The 19,860-nt window shown below is 46.9% G+C and overlaps 1 protein-coding gene across 1 annotated transcript in view; it reads left to right on the top strand.

Moving 5' to 3' along the window:
• AGBL1 (ATP/GTP binding protein like 1) overlaps positions 1 to 19,860 on the top strand; it is a 386,927-nt gene that overhangs the window by 52,349 nt on the left and 314,718 nt on the right. The window contains exon 6 of the mRNA XM_030579006.1: positions 8,911 to 8,948. Coding sequence (XP_030434866.1) covers positions 8,911 to 8,948 — 38 coding nt within the window. The remainder of the gene's footprint in view (positions 1 to 8,910; positions 8,949 to 19,860) is intronic.

Raw genomic sequence — 19,860 nt, forward strand, 5'->3', positions numbered from 1 at the left:
TCTGTGCTAGGAGGTGTCAGGAAATAAATCAGAGGAGACATGGCTGTCCGACTGATAGATGGCTGCACAAACAGGACAACACAAGAGTGCTTTCACTTAAAGCTAAACTTTACTAGACTCAAGCACTTACACACATCCGCAACAAGATTAGTAAAACATCCCCAACCTTTGATAATTACCAAAGCTGAGTGTGGCTTTCGAGTGACACAGCGGCAGGCTTCCAGTGGCCAAATTTTCCATCTGCCGGTGGGGACCGCAAGATGTATCCAGAGGGAGAATCCAAAGAGAATCCAAAAGAGTCCCCAAATAAGTCCAACTATCAAGCTTTTTCCCCTTATTTATACATTAGTAACAGAATGACATGTCCCTTAAAGAAACCTTATTAAGAAAGCAATTTCAATGATCCAGCAAGAGGTTCCTTCTGATTATTGATTAACCAGGTGTGGGTCTTTCCAGGGTTTGCAGCCTTGTGACCCCAATAGACATTCCTGAGGGTACATCCTGTTCTTTTAAAATGCATGTATCAGCAACTTCAACACAATTCTTATCAGGAAGGACGTGGGGTCAAGCTGCCCTTGCTGTGGCACCCAAACCCCTCTCCCCTCCTGCCTTGGTCAAGCTGAGATTGCTGAATGGCCAATTTACAGCCTGCTGACTAGGCCGCCTTTAACAATGAGCCATAGCAGTTTTAGGCACTTTACTGGTTTGCCAAAGTCTCCTCGTATGCTGTTACCATGGTGTCTAAGTGACCCTTGTAGCTAAGCGCTATGTATCTAAATGACCCTTAGTTGTCAACTGTGAAACTGTATTTTTAGCAGGATTCTCTGCTGACTATATAAACCCCGAGAGTGAAGCATGAGTCCCTAGGGTTGAAGATAAAATACAGCCTGACAATATGTATAGCTTGAGTGTAGTTTATTCCCTTTGCTGCTCTGTGAAATGTGCTTCGAGTCAGAAAATTGTTTGTGGCAGCACCCAAAGGGCAAGTGAGTGTAATGAGCAATAGGAATGTTGGGGGGAGAACAGGAGGGGGGCCATGATAAGATCATGCCTTATGCTAGCTATGTGCAGAACCTCATGGTTGCCAATCACCTTTACTTTCCTTCAATAAATCCTAGGAATCTCCTACTTAGCCATTGTCAGTGTGCAGTCTTCTCTAGGCATCATGGCAGAAGGGACTCTGGAAGAGGCATTTGACCAACCAAAGGGTAGAGGCTTTATGCACTAGTTTGAGGTGGGTGTCCCATGTGCAAGCATGGAAAAAGCGCAAAGACGTCCATGGGAGAGGTGGTCAAGTGCGTGATTAAAGCTGTAGGAGTTGGATTTGCAGAAATCTCTTGGGTAGTTCCCTGCGTATCCAATCTTTGGCATCCCTGCTGTCTCAGGCCAGTTGTAAGGTGGTTCTGAGATGTGGACACCTACCCGGTAGAACTGGACTATGACCTTTCAACTCATTTCACCCAAGCCATCAAATAGGCTTCACGTAGTTTCACTTTTCGTTTTCAAAGTGCTGTACAAACATCAGTTTAATCCTTCTGTGTTTGGTTGTGATGGGTTACTTGCTATGGAGTTAGTTCAAAAGGGGATATTAAGGGAACCAAACAGGAATGATAAAACAATGACACAGATAACTAAGAGTCCTTGAGAAAACAGTGGGGGTTTCACTCAGCCTCAGAATGGTTTCTTATCAAGGCTTAAGCTAGGATCAAAAGGAGGATGTCAGACATTAGAGGAACCCCAGGCCTAAAAAAAGGATGGAAGTTGAGAGAGAGGTCAGAGTGTCAGCAAAAGCAAAAGCTGACGGACTGGCAAGGAGACAGAGAAAGGCAGAAACAGCAGCAGAGGACTGTGCTTCTCACAACCCAGAGATGGAGGTAACTGAAACATACCAAAGTTTGCAAGGAAAGTTTAAGGATTGGGTAGAGGGAAATATGCATTAGATCTTTATTATTATTATTATTATTTTTACTCTTCACTCTGTGTGCTTCCCACATATGAATACATAACACTTTGTTTTGAAGAAGCTGTTGTTGTGTCATTTTAACCACCTCGCTGGTCTAGGGTTGCCAGCCCTCCAGAACTGGAATATTAATCTTTAATTTAAGATTATATCATGTGATGGTATCTCCAGGAATTAGTCCAACCTAAGCTGGCAACCCTACTTTGGTCACAGGTTGCCAGACTGAAAGTCCTTAAAGATGCCAAACTGAGCTGGTCCTGTGGCATTAACACAGTTGATAAACTAGGGAGCTGCGGCCCAGAAAGTCAGTTTACGAGAGGGTGGACCATGTGGTTCCACCCAGAGAGGTGCAGGTAGTCAAGGTTGTGCTCAAGAGGCACTGAAAGTGATTTGTTTCATTTTCCCCTGTACCTATGACACTGGTATGAAGCACAGATGAATTATCTCTACTTTAAAGATAGAGGGACTGAGGCACAGAATTAATCAACAGCTTGCCCAAAGTCACACAGTCAGTTAGTGATGGATGCAGGCAGTTCGAGCTCTAGGTACTTGGCTCCTTCCCCTAGACCAGGCTGCATCTTCGCAGAAACTTCCAGCCAATGCCAATGTAGTGGCTTGGATCTACATGGGTGACCTAGAAATAAGACTTCTTTTCTTATAATTCATCTTCTGGGGTGTCCAGTTGCGCTGGATAATCCAATTTTTATTTGGCGCAGAAAATAGGGGAATTTTTCTTGTTTGTTGTTTATGGTTCCTACACACTGAATTTGCAAGAAGCATTTGTCTATCTGTTTTAGTTGTGCTCATGCCCTGTTATCAAACCTGCTCATTTGGAAGCATTTCAAAGCCCTTTATTCTTCAGAGTGGCTGTCTCTGAAGCCATTGAGGGGATTTTTTTTTTTTTTTTTTTACATTTTCTGATTACAGTACAGCATTTATTATTATGCCTTTTAAGACAGGGTAACTTACTTTATATGTTTTCTACTGAAAGGTATAAATGATTCCCCTTTGGCAGGGTTGTTTTTTAAATTCCAGTGTATGATCTTAGTGATTTATTACTGCAAAGAGCAGAGAATTAGTCAACAACATCTGGACAGGTCTGTAAGGCTCTTTTTTAAAAATCTGTTCTTTCCTGAGACAAATGTAAAGTTTTGCACTGGGCATGCTATCAAGTTCTCTGGTGTAGCATATGCTCACAGCTCCATCTTTCTTGAGCTTTGCAGCCTTTCCCTCCTGTTTCTGTCTTTTTTGTTCTCTTGCACATGCGCGGTTTATTTTTCATTATCCCTTCATTTCCCTTGTCTGAGGTTTTTCATCTCATTATTTCTTCTGATGCCAGAAAAGGGGCTGTTGGTTTACCATATGGTGTTACTAGGTGACTGTGTGGTACCAGCACCGGTTGTCTTGCTTGCTAAAGTTCTCTCGGTGCATCAGTCAGCTTGCCCTCTCCCTCACTCAATGTCTTTCTCTCCCTCCTCTATACAACTTTAGGTTGTGTTTATTTCTTTCCCTTTAGAAAGTTTTGGGTGTTTGAATTTGTTCAGAGCCCAGATATTGATTATATTCTGTGGAGGCTTCACCAGCCATCAGCTCAAAAACTCTGTCTCTTTTACTGGTTTACAGCCTCATGGGAAATACTGCATCTGAGCCCCCACTAGCATAAATCAATGTAGCTCCATTGACTTCAATTTATCTGAGCTGAAATAACACCAGCTGAGGATCTGGCCCAATATCTTTATTTTCCAAATGTCTTTTCTTCCCTTTGCTTGTGTTGTACCTAAATTTAAAATGTGTGATCTTATATGGAATACCTGTAAAGTAGATGCTATATGACACACAACAGACTATATATTTCGTTTTCTAAAATCCTTTTGATAGATTGTGGTATTTTCAGAATGGAAATTGAGATGTTTCATTCTACTCAAGTATAATTACAGTCACACACCTCCAGGTACCAGCTGAATTTGGGCCTGCTTAGGGTGTCAGCCTGGAACTCAGGAGACCTAGGATCAAAACCCTGCTCTGCCACAGACTTCTTCTGTGACTTTGGGTAAGTCACTTAGTTTCTCTACACCAGTGGTTCTCAATCCAGGGCTGCCGCTTGTTCAGAGAAAGCCCCTGGTGGGCCAGGTCGGTTTGTTTATCTGCCACATCTGCAGGTTTGGCGGATCGCAGCTCCCACTGGCCGCGGTATGCCGCTCCAGGCCAATGAGAGCTGCAGGAAGCGGCGCGGACTGAGGGATGTACTGGCCGCTGCTTCCCGCAGCCCCCATTTGTTACAACCTAGTCCCAGATTTGGACCTTAGCGTCCAAAATATGGGGGTTAGCATGAAAACCTCCAAGCTTAGTTACCAGCTTGGACCTGGTACTGCTGCCACCACCCAAAAAATTAGAGTGTTTTGGGGCACTCTGGTCCCCCCAAAAACCTTCCCTGGGGACCCCCAGACCCAAATCCCTTGAGTCTCACAACAAAGGGAAATAAACCTTTTACCTTCTCCCTCCCCCTCCAGGTGTTCCTGGAGAGATACACAGAAGCAAACTCCGTGAGTCTAAACAGAGGGACTCCATCCTCCCCGTTCCCCAGTCCTGGAAAACAGAATTACTTCCCTCTTCACCCAGAGGGTATGCAAAGTCAGGCTAGTACATCTAACCCACACAGATGTCCCCCTGACTTCTTCCTCCCACCAATTCCGTGGTGAGTACAGACTCACTTTCCCTGGAGTTCCTCACTAAAGAAAAACTCCAACAGGTCTCAAAAGAAAGCTTTATATAAAAAAGAAAGAAAAGTACATACAAATGGTCTCTCTGTATTAAGGTGACAAATACAGGGTCAATTGCTTAACAGAAATATGAATAAACAGCCTTATTCAAAAAGAATACAAATCAAAGCACTCCAGCAACTATAAACATGTAAATACAAAAGAAAAACAATAACCCTTATTGTTTTTATGATCTCTGTACTCACAACTTGGAAACAGAAGATTAAAAAGCAGGAAACAGAAATTACTTTTCAAAGCTGAGAGAGAGGCAGGCAGACAGACAAAGAACTTAGACACAAACTTTCCTCCACCCAGAGTTGAAAAAATCCGGTTTCCTGATTGGTCCTCTGGTCAGGTGCTTTAGGTTACTTTTTTTTCAGGTGAAAGAGACATTAACCCTTAGCTATCTGTTTATGACACCATTGGCCTGGAGCAGTGAATCACGGCCAGTGGGAGCTGCGATCGGCCGAACCTGTGGACATGACAGGTAAACAACTGGCCCGGCCTGCTGAGGATTTCCTTGAACAAGCGGCAGCCCTAGTCTGAGAACCATTGCTGTATACCTCAGTTGCCTATGTATAAAACAGGGAAAGTAGAACTCCCCTGCCGTGAAAGGGTATTGGGAGGATAAATGCATAAAATAATGTGAGGAACCGGACACTACTGTGATGGCAGCCATACAAGCATCTTAGCTAAAAGGAGCGTGGAGCGGCATGTGGGGCCGTCCTGTGCCCCCCTTTAGCTGGTGTCCCTCTGACATGGCAGTGGCATATGTCTGTGGAGGTTCCTTGTGAATGTTCAATATTTCATTTTAGATAAGGCCTCAAAAGTGCATAAGTGAATCCAATGCCCATCGGAACTACTCCAACCTCTTGGATCCGCCGGATGGAGCCAGAAACACTGCAGGCACAGCCTTTCTTATGATATTCGGGGCTTTGGTGTCTGGTTCAGGAATCACCCAGGAAATGCAGAGGCCAATGCCCAAAATATGTATACACGTAACGTCAAACCCCATTCATGACTCATATTTGGATCTGAGTTCTGGATGACAGTTTGAGCTGGGTTGAGATTTGCTTGGAAGTTGTTTTCCGAGTCTCTAATTGAAAACTTGGGGGAAAGGCTAAGTAATCGTTGTGTGCAGTATAGCCCATTCCAGCAGGCGGCAGTCTAACACACTGAATGGTTGCATGTCACACTGAACACAGGGCCAGTGCAACCATTTAGGCGACCTAGGTGGTTGCTTAGGGCTCTGGGATTTGAGGGGCGACATTTTCTTCGGCAGCGAGTGTGGCGGCCGGATCTTCGGCCACCCTGGTCACCACTGGCATTTAGGTGGAGGGAGCTGGGGCAGGGGAGCACGGGGAGAGCCGCCTGCAGCAAGTAAGGGGGGGGCAGCATGCAGGGGAACTCCCCGCCCCAGCTCACCCATGCCCCACCTCCTCCCCGAGCATGCCATGGCTGCTTCACTTCTCCTGCCTCCCAGGCTTGCGGTGCCTAAGCTGATTGGTGCTGCAAGCCTGGGAGGTGGGAGAAGTGAAGCAGCCACAGTGTGCTCAGGGTGCTCATGCTCATGCACAGAGCAGGGGTGAGCTGGGGTGGCGGGGGTGCCTCAGGGCGGAGGGTGGGGAGGTGCCGCAAGGGGGGTGCCAGGTGGAAGTTTCGCCTAGGGCGCGAAACATCATTGCACCGGCCTTGACTAAACCCCTTCCATCAGCTGACCGGCTGTTGTCTAATTCCTGCAGAAATGATTATGACTTTCCTGCTTTTTAATTGGTGAGACCTTAGTTGCTGAAATGCTGCCACATTGACTTTTTTTGCCCTGTTTGCTGTTTGTGTGTCTGACAGATTAATTCTGAGAGGGGTAGGTTTGTGAGGGAAATTGGCCTGGAATGTCAGGAGCTGGCAGGAGTCGGTTCTGGAAGCTTTCCTCTTCTCAGCTGTTGAGTGGACACACAAGTAGTAGTAGTTTGGAGAAGATAAAATATTTATTTCCTGCTGCAGGATGATAATTGGCTCAGTGTGGAAGTTAATATGATTTATTTGGGGATTTGTTTATAAAGAGATTATATTGTAATGAATCTGTGGGCATGAAGGGCTTTATAGATGTAGTTATCCGACATGCAGTCAGCGTGTAGAACTTCGCAGCAACAGTGGGGCTGGAACTCTAGTCCTCCTGCTCCAAAAAGCACAGGCTGATATAGGAGAATCTCTTCTGCTGCTAGCTGTATGGGGCCTATGCCACCCAGAGAAGTTGCTCTGATTCCATCCATTTGAGAGCAGAGGTGCATATACCCACCAGCTATGTCATTGCGATATGAAATGAGTGACACACTGAAGCATTTGATTGTCCTTAGCGTGGATTTCAGAGTGGGCACAAATTGATCCAGCTCCTGTTTAAATCCAGACCCAATGACCTGCTTGGACTTGGCAGCCGCTGGGTCAGCGAATTGTTTAGTCTCCTCACACAGCTCACCTGAGCACTAAAGAGCATCTGGTTCTGAACCCTTATGAGACTCCCTAGCTATTCACTTTCTCCCTTCTCCTAAAGCACCGTTAGCCCAGCAAGAGCCGGTGGAATGCACTAGATGGTATTTCCCTGTGAAGAGGACCCAGTGCATGTTGGTAAGGGTATGTTTTAGCGAAGGCAAGCCAAAGTCATTGCTAGGAAGAAGACACAGCAATCAGGGGAGGGTAAGGAGTGGGTGAGATTTGGGTTTCTCAGTGGAAAGTAAACTCAAATAGAAGTTTAGTCCATTGTGGCTTCTCTGCATTGTGAATCTAGCATGTGATTGCTCTCCTATCAGTGACACTCTTAGGTAAAATGACCCGTTCTTTCTTTTGAATTATTGAGCTGTCAAAGGCTAGCAGCTGGGAGCTTCGGCAGTGATGGAAGGTCAGAGACAGGGCAGTGATGTGGGGACATGAGAGGACTGATGGATGTTTTCATGCACTCCCCATGTGGGTTTGGGACAGTTGCAGGGAGCTTGGCTTGACTGCATTGGCTTGACCCAACATGCACTGGGTCCTCAAATATGCACTGTATGTATGCATATTTCATTGTTTTCCTAAGGAGAGGGAAACAGTTAAAGGGAAAGATCAGGAGCATCTGACTCCATCTCTCCCTTCCACCTGTATTTATTTAGCTGAGCAAGAACACACATCTAAGCATGCAGTTTCACTGCTGGCACCTAGTGAGGCATAAAGGTCAGTGTCAAGATCCCTCAACCACTGTCAGAGTGTAAAAGGCCCTTTGTCAAAGTTCTTGGTTTTACAAGTATATTTTATTACAATTTTGTATCTGTTGCCTATAGAATCCTGAGCAGCATGGGATTGCTCACCCTCTGAAATACAGCTGTCTCTGAGTAAGATGCAGCAGCTGTTCTGCCTCAGCAAAGTTACAGCAATTTCTAGCAGGGAAAGAATCAAGAGGCAGTGTTGTCTAGTGGATAGGGCACTCATCTGGGACATGAGAGGCCTGGGTTTTAGTCTCAGCTCTGCCACAGATTGAGCTGTGTGACCTTGTGCAAGTCACTTTATATCCACCTACCTTGTTTATCTAGATTGTAAACACTTTGGGGCAGGGATTGTCTCTTATGTTTTTTTCAGTGCCTACCAGGATGGGGCCCTGATCTCAGCTGTGGCTATGGTAATACTAGTGATTGATAATGATAAAGGGAGAGGCTGCTTTTCTTTTTAAATTGATGCTAGAGGAGGGAATGTTTAGTTTGGCAAAATGAAATGTCTTGAGTTGAAATTTGGCCAGAACCCTGGAGCTGACACGTCTTATGATATATATGTGTCTGATAACCCAGGCGGCAGAAATATATCCCTGTGTCTGGTCTGGATTTGTTCTGAGTCTGTGATGCAGACGGAGGGCTGAAGGGAAACAGTTCAAAGGCCGAAGACTTGTCTCATTTCTTTTGATATGTGGATGTTTGTTTATTTTTAATGGTCAGTATAGATCAACGTAATGTTAAGGCTAGAGGGCTAACGCTGGTCTTGTTGGATAACTGAATCAAACATGAAGGGCCTGATCCTCAGCTGCTGTTATTAAGTGTAGCTCCATCAATGTGAGTGATATCCTGCCAAATTATACCAACTGGGGATCTGACCCAGAGACTGGGAAGACCAAGGTTAAAAACAATTATTGAAGAAATTGATGATATTTCTCCATTGTTTTTCTCCCTCCAGGGCTGCCATTGAGGTTCTAGCAGCTTTGCTGAAATCAAGTAAGCGCCTTCTTTTTATATTCTTACTGTCATACCTGTCTGTGCTGTGCACCTGGATAGACGTCCCATTAGGAATTGATACGTTCTCCAACTCAATGTGCCCCTCCCCCCACACCTCTGAAATGCAATAGACCAGGGATCAGCAGCCTTTGGCACACAGCCCATCAGGGAAAGCCACTTGCGGACTGGGATGGTTTGTTTACCTGCAGCATCCACATTTTCGGCCGATCGCAGCTTTCACTGGCCACGGTTTGCTGTCCCCGGTCAATGGGGGCTGCCGGAAACTGTGACCAGCACATCCCTTGGCTTGCGCCACTTCCTGCAGAACCCAATGGCCGGGAACGGCGAACCGTGGCCAGTGGGAGCTGCGATCGTCCGAACCTGCGGACACTGCAGGTATACAAATGGTCCCGGCCCGCCAGTGGCTTTCCCTGATGAGCCGTGTGCCAGAGATTGCCGATCCCTGCAATAGACCAAAGCAATCTGTGTTGAGAAATTGGAGGGGATAGTATGTAGTATTTATTGTATGTCTTGCCATGTTTCTTCCTGTGTTTGTGATGATGCAGGTGGGAAATCATAACCTACACATAAAGGTGCAACCTCCTTAAGAGAAATGACCAGGGTGGTCACTTGTTCTGATTTTTTGGGAAGGGCTTAGAAGAATTCTGCAGACTGTCATAATGACACCACTTTTACTTTATTCTTCCCTGGCTAGCATCTCAGGTCTCCACTTGTGCTTGAAGCCTTGTAGATCTTAAAGTTAGCCCCGGTACTTAGAGATTGCCACGTTCTGGCAGGGAGTAGCTAACACTGGCAGTGTCTGGTTCGTGGGGGTTAGGGTTCTTTTAGCGCGGGTCCCCTTGTATGTACTCCTGGCCTGAATGTTCCTGAAGTGAACGTGTTACCCTTTTCTGCCTTTATCTCATCCAAAAACACTTAGCTTTTTATTACCAGGATTTAATAAAGCTTTGATTAAGAAAGAGTGCTCTACTATTGCAGACAATCTTCTCTCCAATAAATCACAATGGCGTATTGTCCTCTCTCTCTTCCCCCTCCTCCCTACCCCCTTTACTCTTTCTCTTCTCTGTCCTTTTCGTGAGCATTAGGAATAAATGCATTTGTGAAAAATTATAGGCCTGGAAGCAGTACTTAAATGAGCACGCTGCAATGGGATCATGTCTGAGCCGCACCAGCTCAAGTGATGAATTCTCAAATAATGCTCTGGTATTAACCTTGCTGCCTAGATTTAAAGGTCACGTTATTGCAACAAGGAAACACCTTCTGGTTCAGATACTAAATCTTAATAAGCAGGTGATGGGGCCACTCCAGAGCTGCCTTCAACTTAAAAGCAAAATTAGCATTTAGAGAGGGAGGAATTCACAGAGAGGAGGGGAGCTGCAGGGAGAGTAGAAAACTCAGTTGGCAGCACAAGGCTTTCTACAGCACTCCTGCTTTCTGGTCAGCACCTGGGACTGTGAAGGGAGATTCTGCTGTCTCAGTGGTGTTGGTGGAACCAGGCTTTCTGTTCCAGGACAATCACCCACCCTATCTGCAATTGCACAGTGTTGACGTGGTAACTACAGCAACCACTTAGTGGAAAAGTGACATGAGGAAAATAAGGGGTGGAGTTTTAGATGTTGTTTTTAAAAAATGTGATATGACTGGAACCAAGGAGGCTGAGCCAGCATCATGTGATCAGCTAGCTCTGCCCAAGGCACCAGCAGCGGCTCTGTGGTTCATCAGTGGTCCACAGTTAGAGAGTCACTGGTCCAGAACATGATTTGGGTTTCTTCTCACTCTTACTTTCTTCTAGTAGCCTCCAAAGACAGTAAATGTTTACAAGCATTAGGCATTGTTGTGTGGGAGAATTGCTTATGGAGACACAGGCTAAAATCAAATGTGATGGACCTCACAGATGTTGAAAGCTGTGGACTTTGAGCTGAATGGGAAATGGAAACCCTGGTGCTAGCTGCAACAATTAAATTGGAGTGTGCATCAGCACATGAGCTATTCTGAGCCTCATCAGGGCCTTGAAAAGTGACCTGCTTGTGCTACTGCAGTGAGACTTGATCTTGTTAGGAACGAGGATGAGATCACCCAGAAAACAGAGAGGTCAAGAATGCATCCATTCTTGGAAGTCCACCTTCAGGGTTGCACTCAGTGTCTCCAGCTGGGATGTTGCTCTGCCTCTGGCTACACAGATCATATTTGCAAGGATCTCTTAGGCCAGGAGCCCCTCTTCTGTTTTGGCAGGAAGTCAGAAGGAGAAAGAATCCCTTATAGTTTTAATAGGAGCAGGCAGATGGCAATGCCTCTCCCTAATGTTTTCATGGTGATAATCTCCCTGCCCCTCAAGATTCCTCTAGTCTTCACTGATACTTTGGCCAGCTGCTGAGGAAAGGGCTACCTGTAAGCTTTGATCTGTGGCTGAAATCTCGCCTCTCTCTGTCCAAACAGACACTGATGGGAACTGCTCACCTGCAGCTGCTTAATACTGGGGAGCTATTGAGGAAGTAGGTGAGGGAACAAAATCTGTCTGGGAGCCACTGAAGGCAGCAGATTATGAGGAAATTACCAGTCTGTCTGGAGCTGGGAAACTGTCTTGACTGCTAGCTGTCTTAGAAGTGAAAGTACCAGGTTTGCCAGTGAAATGGCTGCTGGGATATCTCATGGGGAACATCTGCTCACAGGTCTGGAGATCACTGATTATTACCACCTCTCCTGCAGCACATGGTCCCCTTCACATGCCTCATGAACATGACCATGTTTCTCCAAGGTATTTGCAATGGGACACCCTCAGCCTGAGGGATTTTGGAGGTGAGGCCATTCTGCTTACTGTTTTCATAACCCTGCTCAAACCTGCCTAGGGCTCCCATAAAGGACGCTGCTCAGGCAGCCAATGTGTGTTTCTTGAAATTGGTGCTTCAAGACATGCAGCCCCAGAACATGGCCAGAGGGAGCCTGATGCTTTTCTTCTTGAAAATGTGAATAGAAAGGAATTATAGACATTTGGGTGACTATTAATGTAGGCTCAGAAGCGTGTGTCATTTCTAATGCTGCAATAACGACTATATCCTTTTATAATTAGGATTGTAGATTACGTATACAAAATAGATTTTCCTTCCCTGACAATCAGACCATCTCACTCTGCTCTTGGAATCTCAGTATTGCCAATGTCAAACATTCAAAAATCATGAATCAGGCCCCAGAAAATCATGAGATTGGCTTAAAAATCAGAAAGTTAAACATACCAAAAAGTGGGTACTTTTAATTTGCCTTCTGGTTTTTAAGCCTTTAGGTGGCACTCACGGCACATTTTCATATTTTATTCTGCAATCCTGAGGGTTACACATTTACTTTTTTTTAATATGAAAGCTGAGATTCTTCTATAATCACCTGACTCCAGGAGCTGGGACTTTAAGGGGAATACCAAATACTGCAAGACTCATGGAAAAATCATGAGAGTTGGCAACACTGGCAACTCTCCACTAGATTCCCTTGCTCACTGCATTGACTTTAAATATCTTGCCTTTACCCCTAGCCGCTGCACTGCTCCACACTGGCCTATATCTTGAACAGTGTTCTCAAACAGGGGTCTCTGCTTCCGTAGGGAAAGCCCCTGGCAGGCTGGTGTGTTTACTTGCCCCGTCCTCAGGTCCGGCCAATCGCAGCTCCCACTGGCCTCTGATTGCTGCTCCGGGCCAATGGGAGCTGCTGGAAGTGGCGGCCAGTAAGTCCTTCAGCCTGCGCGCTTTCAGCAGCTCCCATTGGCCTGGAGCAGCAATCCGCAGCCAGTGGAAGCCGCAATTGGCCGGACCTGTGGATGGGGCAGGTAAACACACCGGCCCGACCCGCCAGGGGCTTTCCCTACAAAAGCAGAGACCCCTGTTTGAGAAACCCTGATCTTGGATCTCATTTCTTAGCATGTCATTCTCTCTACCCATGACTCCCGTCTTGACATCCCCTTCATTTCCTTCCCCCACACTTGCCTTCATACTTTCTTCTGAGCAGCTCCCTTGTGCACAGAATGATCTTCTAACTGCTGTGTGCCAGGCTTTTACTGTCTTCTCATTCTGATGCCTTCATATGATTCATTACCTCTGCAGTGTCCACAGACAGAATAAGCAAACATAAATCCCATATTGGCTCCTTCCTCTGTTTTTTTCCCATGCATCTCCTCTGTCTGCCTTCTAGACTGTAAGTTCTGTGGGGCACTGCCCTTCTTTTATTTGGATCTGCTATGGGCTCAGCCATATTGTTGGATGTTAGCAATTAACAGTAGTTGGGAGGCTGAGTGATACAGGAGCATCAATAATTCTTCTGTAAGGACTTGGGTCTGAGTATGTCAATGCCCTTCACTAAATTAATGAACTAAACCTCCCAACCCCTGGTGAGGTGAGTATCGCCCCTCTTGTACAGATGGAGAAACTGAGGCACAATACTGCAAAGTATCTTGCCCATAATCATGCAGCAAGCCAGTGGGAGAAATGGAGACAGAACTCTGACCTCCTGGCTCCTGAGTGCATAGGCAGAGTGGCAAGTGTGTGGAGGGAGGAGGGACGGGGGAAGGGAAGCTGTGCTGTATGTGACTCCATCCCATGGGATCTTTTGCTTTTGTCAGTGCTGAATTCATGCTAAAAATAAAATAACACAATGCAATTTTTTGAGGGTAGGGGAAACAGTCAAGCTGAAGAAACAGGCTTAGGCAGCTGCCTGTTTGGGTCTGTAAAGTTTAAATTGGGTAATTCTGAACATTCCTCTTGTCCCGCACCACCATGACACAAGCCAACTGCGTCACCCCAGCACCACATGATGGCACTGTTATTATAGCTATCCCAGGTCCCATCTGTGCTTAATCCAATATTTATTTTTGGTGAGTAATTTGTTTATCAGCAGGTTATTTTAATCTAATTTTGGTCATATTTGTTATACCCGACTATCTGTACTTCCCAGTGTTAGCAGTTTGCGTGTCTTTAAGGAAATTAGCTGGAGCCAATCTCGGAGGCATTTGCTCAGCAGTTATTGAGGGGAAAGGGCTAGGGAAACAGACAGAGACCTTGTTGCATTGCTTGCCTGGTGAAATTGTAATGAGCAATTTAAAGAGACAGGCTGCGGTGACCTCCTGAATATGTCTCTTTTATCAAGAGGATTCTATGGTGCAGGCAGCAGTTATTGCAAATGACCTTTTCACCCCTCCCCCTTTTCTCTCTTCTTATCCTCTTGCCTTACCTATTTTCCTATTTCCTCCCAGCCATACTTCTCCTTCCCTGGTCCTCCCCCCACCCCCTCCTCCTTTATTTAACCACTCACATTCTTCCTTTCATGAAGGCATGAGGATTGTGTGCCCAGTGGGATAAAATATCCAGTGTGATTCCCTCCCATACAGACTGGTTCCTCAAGGGGACACGTAGGCTCCCCAAGGAAGAGAAGAGGGGAGTTCTATCAAGCAAACATTTCATAGCCTGCCCATCAGGGATGGGTGTGCAGCAGAACTGCCCATATTTTGTGGAAGGGTCAAAATTAGAAACTGGATCTCAGTTTAGCAAGTGATGGCCCCACCTTTATAACACTGTGAAGCAAAACCACTGATCCTCCCCTTTCCCCTCTGAACTTCAGGATGTTTATAATTCCAGTTCCAGTTTTGAGGCTGTATCTTGTCTCTTCTTCAGAGCATAGTCATTCAGTGTAACTGGGTAGGGTGCAGGGGGAAAGGAAGGGTGGGAATGGATGTCCCTTTCATTTCTACTCCACAAGATTGTTCTTCTCTCAGAGGGTTCTGAATGCAGATGTACCTACTGTCCCAGAGTGGAAGGATGGTTTCACCTCCCACATGGACAGCTCAGTGCCCCTCTCTATTTTGTCCTGAAGGATGAAATAATGGAGTTGAGATGTTGCATCATTTTGTCTGTCTCTCTCTATTAGTGATGCATTGGCAAATGAGGCATGCTTATCCTGATGGAAGGACAGTGTTTGTGTCCTCAGTGACGGGTGGACTTCTGAAAGTTCAGAGATGGAGTTTGGAGAAGTCCTTCAAATTTCTGGATCCTTATCTGAATTCTCCAGAGCACTTTAGTCTGAAAAACTGGATTGGAAATTTTGTGCAAACAGTATTTTTCATGGAATTTCAACACTTTGGCTTCCATCCAAGAACACAAAGTACTAAGAAAATGAAACATATGGGAGAAAAATTAAACCTTTTCAAATTTTAAGATTTGCTTCCCATTGGGGATAGTTCTGTAGTTTAGTGTGGCATTGGTTTGCCCTTTCTTAATCTTCACATGTTGATGATGCAACAATGGCCAGTTAGTGGAAGGTTCTCATGTCATGCTATATCTTTATGTGAGATACCATCTTGGCTAACATCGGGGGACTTTCAGAGCTGAAGGACTGAGTCACTATAGCTGGAACTAAGGCTGATAGCTGAAACAGATTAATCTCCTCTGTGGACTGGGCACAGAGGGAGACGTGTACCACATCCTGACCAGTGAGATACACTTGTGTCCTCTGTCTTCTCGCCCTGGTGTTGATACCTCAGTGACATTAATTGGATGCAGTTGTCCCAAGGGACGAAATAAACATTGGGTGTCTTTAAATGTCATCCTGCAGGCTGGATGCACAGGATGTGGGGCAGAATCATGGCTGCCCCCTGAATTCTGAGATGGGTGGAGAGTCACCCAGGGGCAGCAGGTTTGTATAATTTTTGGTGGTGCCCAGAACAGGTCCAAGTCCCAACTCACCACACCTACCTTGTAAGCTGATATATATTTTTAAACATAATGTAAAAATATGAGAGGTCTGGGGTGGGGCTGGTGATGAGGAGGTTGGGGTGTGGGAGGGGCTCAGGCAGAGGGTTAGGGTGCAGTGGTGAGGGCTCTGGGGTGGGGCTGGGGATGAGGGGTTCACAATGCAGGAGGGGGCTCAGGGCTGGGGCAGAGGGTTAGGGTGTGGGGAATGAGGGCTCTGGCTGGGGCTGGTGATGAGGGCTTTGAGGTGTGGGAGCGGCTCAGGGCTAGGGCAGAGGGTTGGGGTGTGGGGGGGTGAGGGATCTGGCTGGAGTGCAGGCTCTGGGGTGGGGCAGGGCTTGGGATGAAGAGTTTCAGGTGCAGGCAGGCTGCCCTGGGGCTGGGACCAGAGAGGAGGACTCTCCCCAGGCCTCTTCCCGATAGTAGCAGTGAGCTCTGAGGGATTGCTCCCTTCTTCCCCCCAGCAGCACACACTCACCTTGCACCACTGTCACTACACGTGCTTCTAGGGCCCCTTTCAGGAAGCTCCCTCGCCTTCCCTGTGGTGGGTGTCGGGGAGGGGGGGCTGCCATCACATGTGTGCCTCCTCCCCTGCTGCTGCCCCTCACTGGGGGTGCAGGGTAGGGCTGCCCCGTGCCCAGCATGAGGCAGGAGTGGTGACTGTGGGTGAGGGGTGAGGGGGGCTGTGCTGGTGGAGGGTCCCATCAGAAAAGGGAAAAGTCCAAGGTGGAAGGTTAGGGTCAGGGCACCCTGCCCTGCCACTAGTGGATGGGGGAACTAGGACCCAGCAGCAGCGGTTGATGCCGGGAGTTAGCAGAGCAGAATGCACTGTGGAGCTGCAGGAGGCAGCCACGGGCTTGAGGCAGGGGCTCCTGGGGCCCGGCGGAAGGTGCGCGGGGGCAGCAAGTGGGGGAGGCATGCGGAGGTGGCAGGTGGAACCGGGGGAGAGACCTGACCCCAAACATTGGTGGAGCCGGGCCCTGGAGTCACCTTAACAGGAAACCCACATCAGTTTCTTGCTGAAACCACTGAGACCACTAGATGTAGGCTCATCCTATTGTTCACTGGAGGACTAGGCTCGTCTTTCGGGAGAATTGATCCAGTTCCCATAGGGAAACCTGATGTATCTCTGGAGCAGGAATGGGCTCCCAGTGGCTCTTCCCTTTAGAGGTTGCCTTATACTCAGTATTTCTCAGGAGTAATCACTAGTACGTAGCAGGGAACAGGAGGTCTTCTTACTGCTTCCAAGCTCTTGGAGACTGCAGGGTTAATTTAGCAGAGCATCTTCACTTCAAACCATGTCCTTGGCAAAATGAATTGGCTGACTCAGATCAACAAAGAGACTACCAAAGAGATTTAAACAGCTAGACACAAACATCTCTTTGTTCCCCCTGGTAAGCAGTGGCTTGCTCCTCATATTTCAGGTTGACTGTAATCCAGTTATGTGATTGTATAAGCCAGGTGATCTTCAGTAGTCCCATGTGTGCAGCTTCAGAGGGGGCAGGGGTGAAAAGGAGAGGCTTCGTGAGCATCCCCAGAAACAGCAACAGCCCTGAGGCCATAATGACAGCTAACTGATGACGTTTATCTGCTATCCTCACACCCTGTTTTGGAGTCCCCCACCTGCCACGCAGTGAACAAGCCAGAGTTCCCTTGAAACTGGAGACTTTTCTTTTGTGCGAGCTCCTGGCTTTAGATGCATCTTTAACCATGGTTGACCCTCCAGGATGAATGTACCAGATATGCTGGGGACATCCAGGCAAAGCATGCCTGTTGAGCAATCAAGCTCACTCGGTGTGTCCAGGCAGAGAAGCGTGGCCCAAATATGTCCTCATTATCCATTGACTGCAATGGACTATTAGTGGAAACCTGTAGCACAGTGCAGGACCAACAGCAAAAAGGTTGAGAGGCAAAGGGTATCTACCACCTACCACACAGAATACGCAAATCCACTCCAGGAGGATCTGACTTCTTGCTGCCTACAAGTGTGTACAGGGCTGCTTGTATCTCTGTGACTCATACCCACCATCTGTATTTTAGCCAAAATACAGACATGCACAGACAGGTGCATCACGTAGATGGAGAGACCAACAGATAAGAGACAGGTGGGTAGGTTTCTGTTTTCCTTCCTGCCTTCTGGAGATTTTGGCATTCCTCCTTTTTTGCTCTTTCTCTGCTTTGCTGACTATAAAACTGAAAAAGGAATGGAAGAATAGAATGAGAGAGACCTGCCAGTGGGAGGAGAACAGGAGAGGTTGATGGGATGGTCCAGGAGAACCAACCAAACTGAATATCTCAATGAGACAACAGCATTTTGGTTCCTCACCAGTAATTCTCATCTCTTGTAATCAAAGTGCTGCAGGTATGGACACAGAATGATTTCCTCCTGTCCTGTCCTAGTAACCTTCCTTTCCTCTAGAACAGACTTCCCTACTTTAATTCATAATGCCAATGTTTAGATGCTACATTGATAAGTGCTACAGGAAACCTAAGAGAAATAAATAATAAATATCCTCAGCATTTAGACGGTGTCATGCTTTCTATTCATAATGCACAATGGGAGGATTGGAAACTGAGGCACTGAGCGATCAAGCGACTTGCACAAGGCCATATGTATGAGTCACTGCCAGAGTCAGGAATAGAATCCAGGTGTCCTGACTCCCAGCTAGAGCTGGTTGAAAAATGGGGGAAAAATCTCCAAAAAATTTTTACAGGAATTTTACTTTGGTTGAAATTTCTAACTAGCTCCACTCCCAGCCCTTTCCACTGCCACTATGCCCCATGGGTCCTGACAAATGGGTTGAAGTGCTACATGGTGTGGCTCTGGCTCCATTCCTATTTCATTAGCCTCTGTACAAGGCAGGAGGCCACCCTGAGTCCGATTCAGACTGCCCCCAGCCTGAGCTCCCCAACTCTGCTCTGCCTCTTGTCATGTGCATATACTTGGCAGAATTCCCTAAGCAATTCTTCACAGAAGATTGACTGATTTGAGGGGTTAGTCATCCTGTAGGTTAGCGAACATGACATCTGGTGGCGGATTAACAGGAAATCGTGAATCAAACCATTGGGACTCATAAGGGATTCTCAAGCAATTGAAGTTTTCTAGCATGCGTGTGCACACCAATAATGAGTGAAGGTCAGGCTACGTCAGGACTACCCGCCGTATCGGCGGGTTAAAATCGATTGCTCGGGGATCGATATATCGCGTCTCATCTAGACGCGATATATCGATCCCCGAGGGCGCTTATATTGATTCCGGAACTCCATCAACCCCAACGGAGTTCCGGAATCGACACGGAGAGCCGCGAACATCGATCCCGCGCGATGAGGACGGGTGAGTAATCCGATCTTAGATATTCGACTTCAGCTAGCCGAAGTTGCGTATCTAAGATCGATTTCCCCCCGTAGTGTGGACCAACCCTCAGAGAAGTAACATGTCTGTGGTCTCATATACACAGTTGCCAGAACTGAAAACATGAGATATATTGTCAGAGCTGTGTGGAGGCCAAGAAGTAAGACAGCAGAGGCTGCTGCAGGCCTGGATTGAGGTGCAGTGGCCGAGCTGCATGACTGACCTAGGAAGGGAATAACAGAGACGGCAGATCAAGCTTGAGGTGCTTCTGCAGTTTAATGTGGTAGCCGTGGACTGGTATAGCAATGGAGTTGCAGGCCAGGATTGATTTGCAGTGGCAGACCTCCGGGGGGCTTCCCAGAAATGGAATGACAGGAGATGCTGCAGATCAGGACTGAAATATATTGGCAGACCTTTGTGCAGAGCTCTTTGCTCCCATCAATCCTCCCTGTTTGTGCAAGATCTCTGTGTGATGTTTCCAAAGAACAGATAGAGAAGACTTGCCACAGCAAGAGCTTTCTGTTGCAAATTGCATACAGTAATTGGGATTCAGGGGACCCAGCACATGGTTCCTGGCCCTGTGGGTTGATGAGCATGCTCCTGGAAGCTTCTGAAGCAGGTCAGAATGAGGCATGTGGTGGACCAGCCAGGAAAAATACATTCATTCAAGGACTGGCTTAAGGGGGAAAGAACAGCTTGTAGCTTGCCTGTACTCGCACATGCTGGGGCAGGGCAAGGAATGCAGAGAAAAAACGCTTCAGAAATGTTAAATGGCAGTGTTACTAGCTTTTGTGATTTTATTGCGAGTCTTGCAATT

The sequence above is a fragment of the Gopherus evgoodei genome, chromosome 10 (assembly GCF_007399415.2).
Source record: "Gopherus evgoodei ecotype Sinaloan lineage chromosome 10, rGopEvg1_v1.p, whole genome shotgun sequence".
Taxonomy (NCBI): Eukaryota; Metazoa; Chordata; order Testudines; family Testudinidae; genus Gopherus; species Gopherus evgoodei.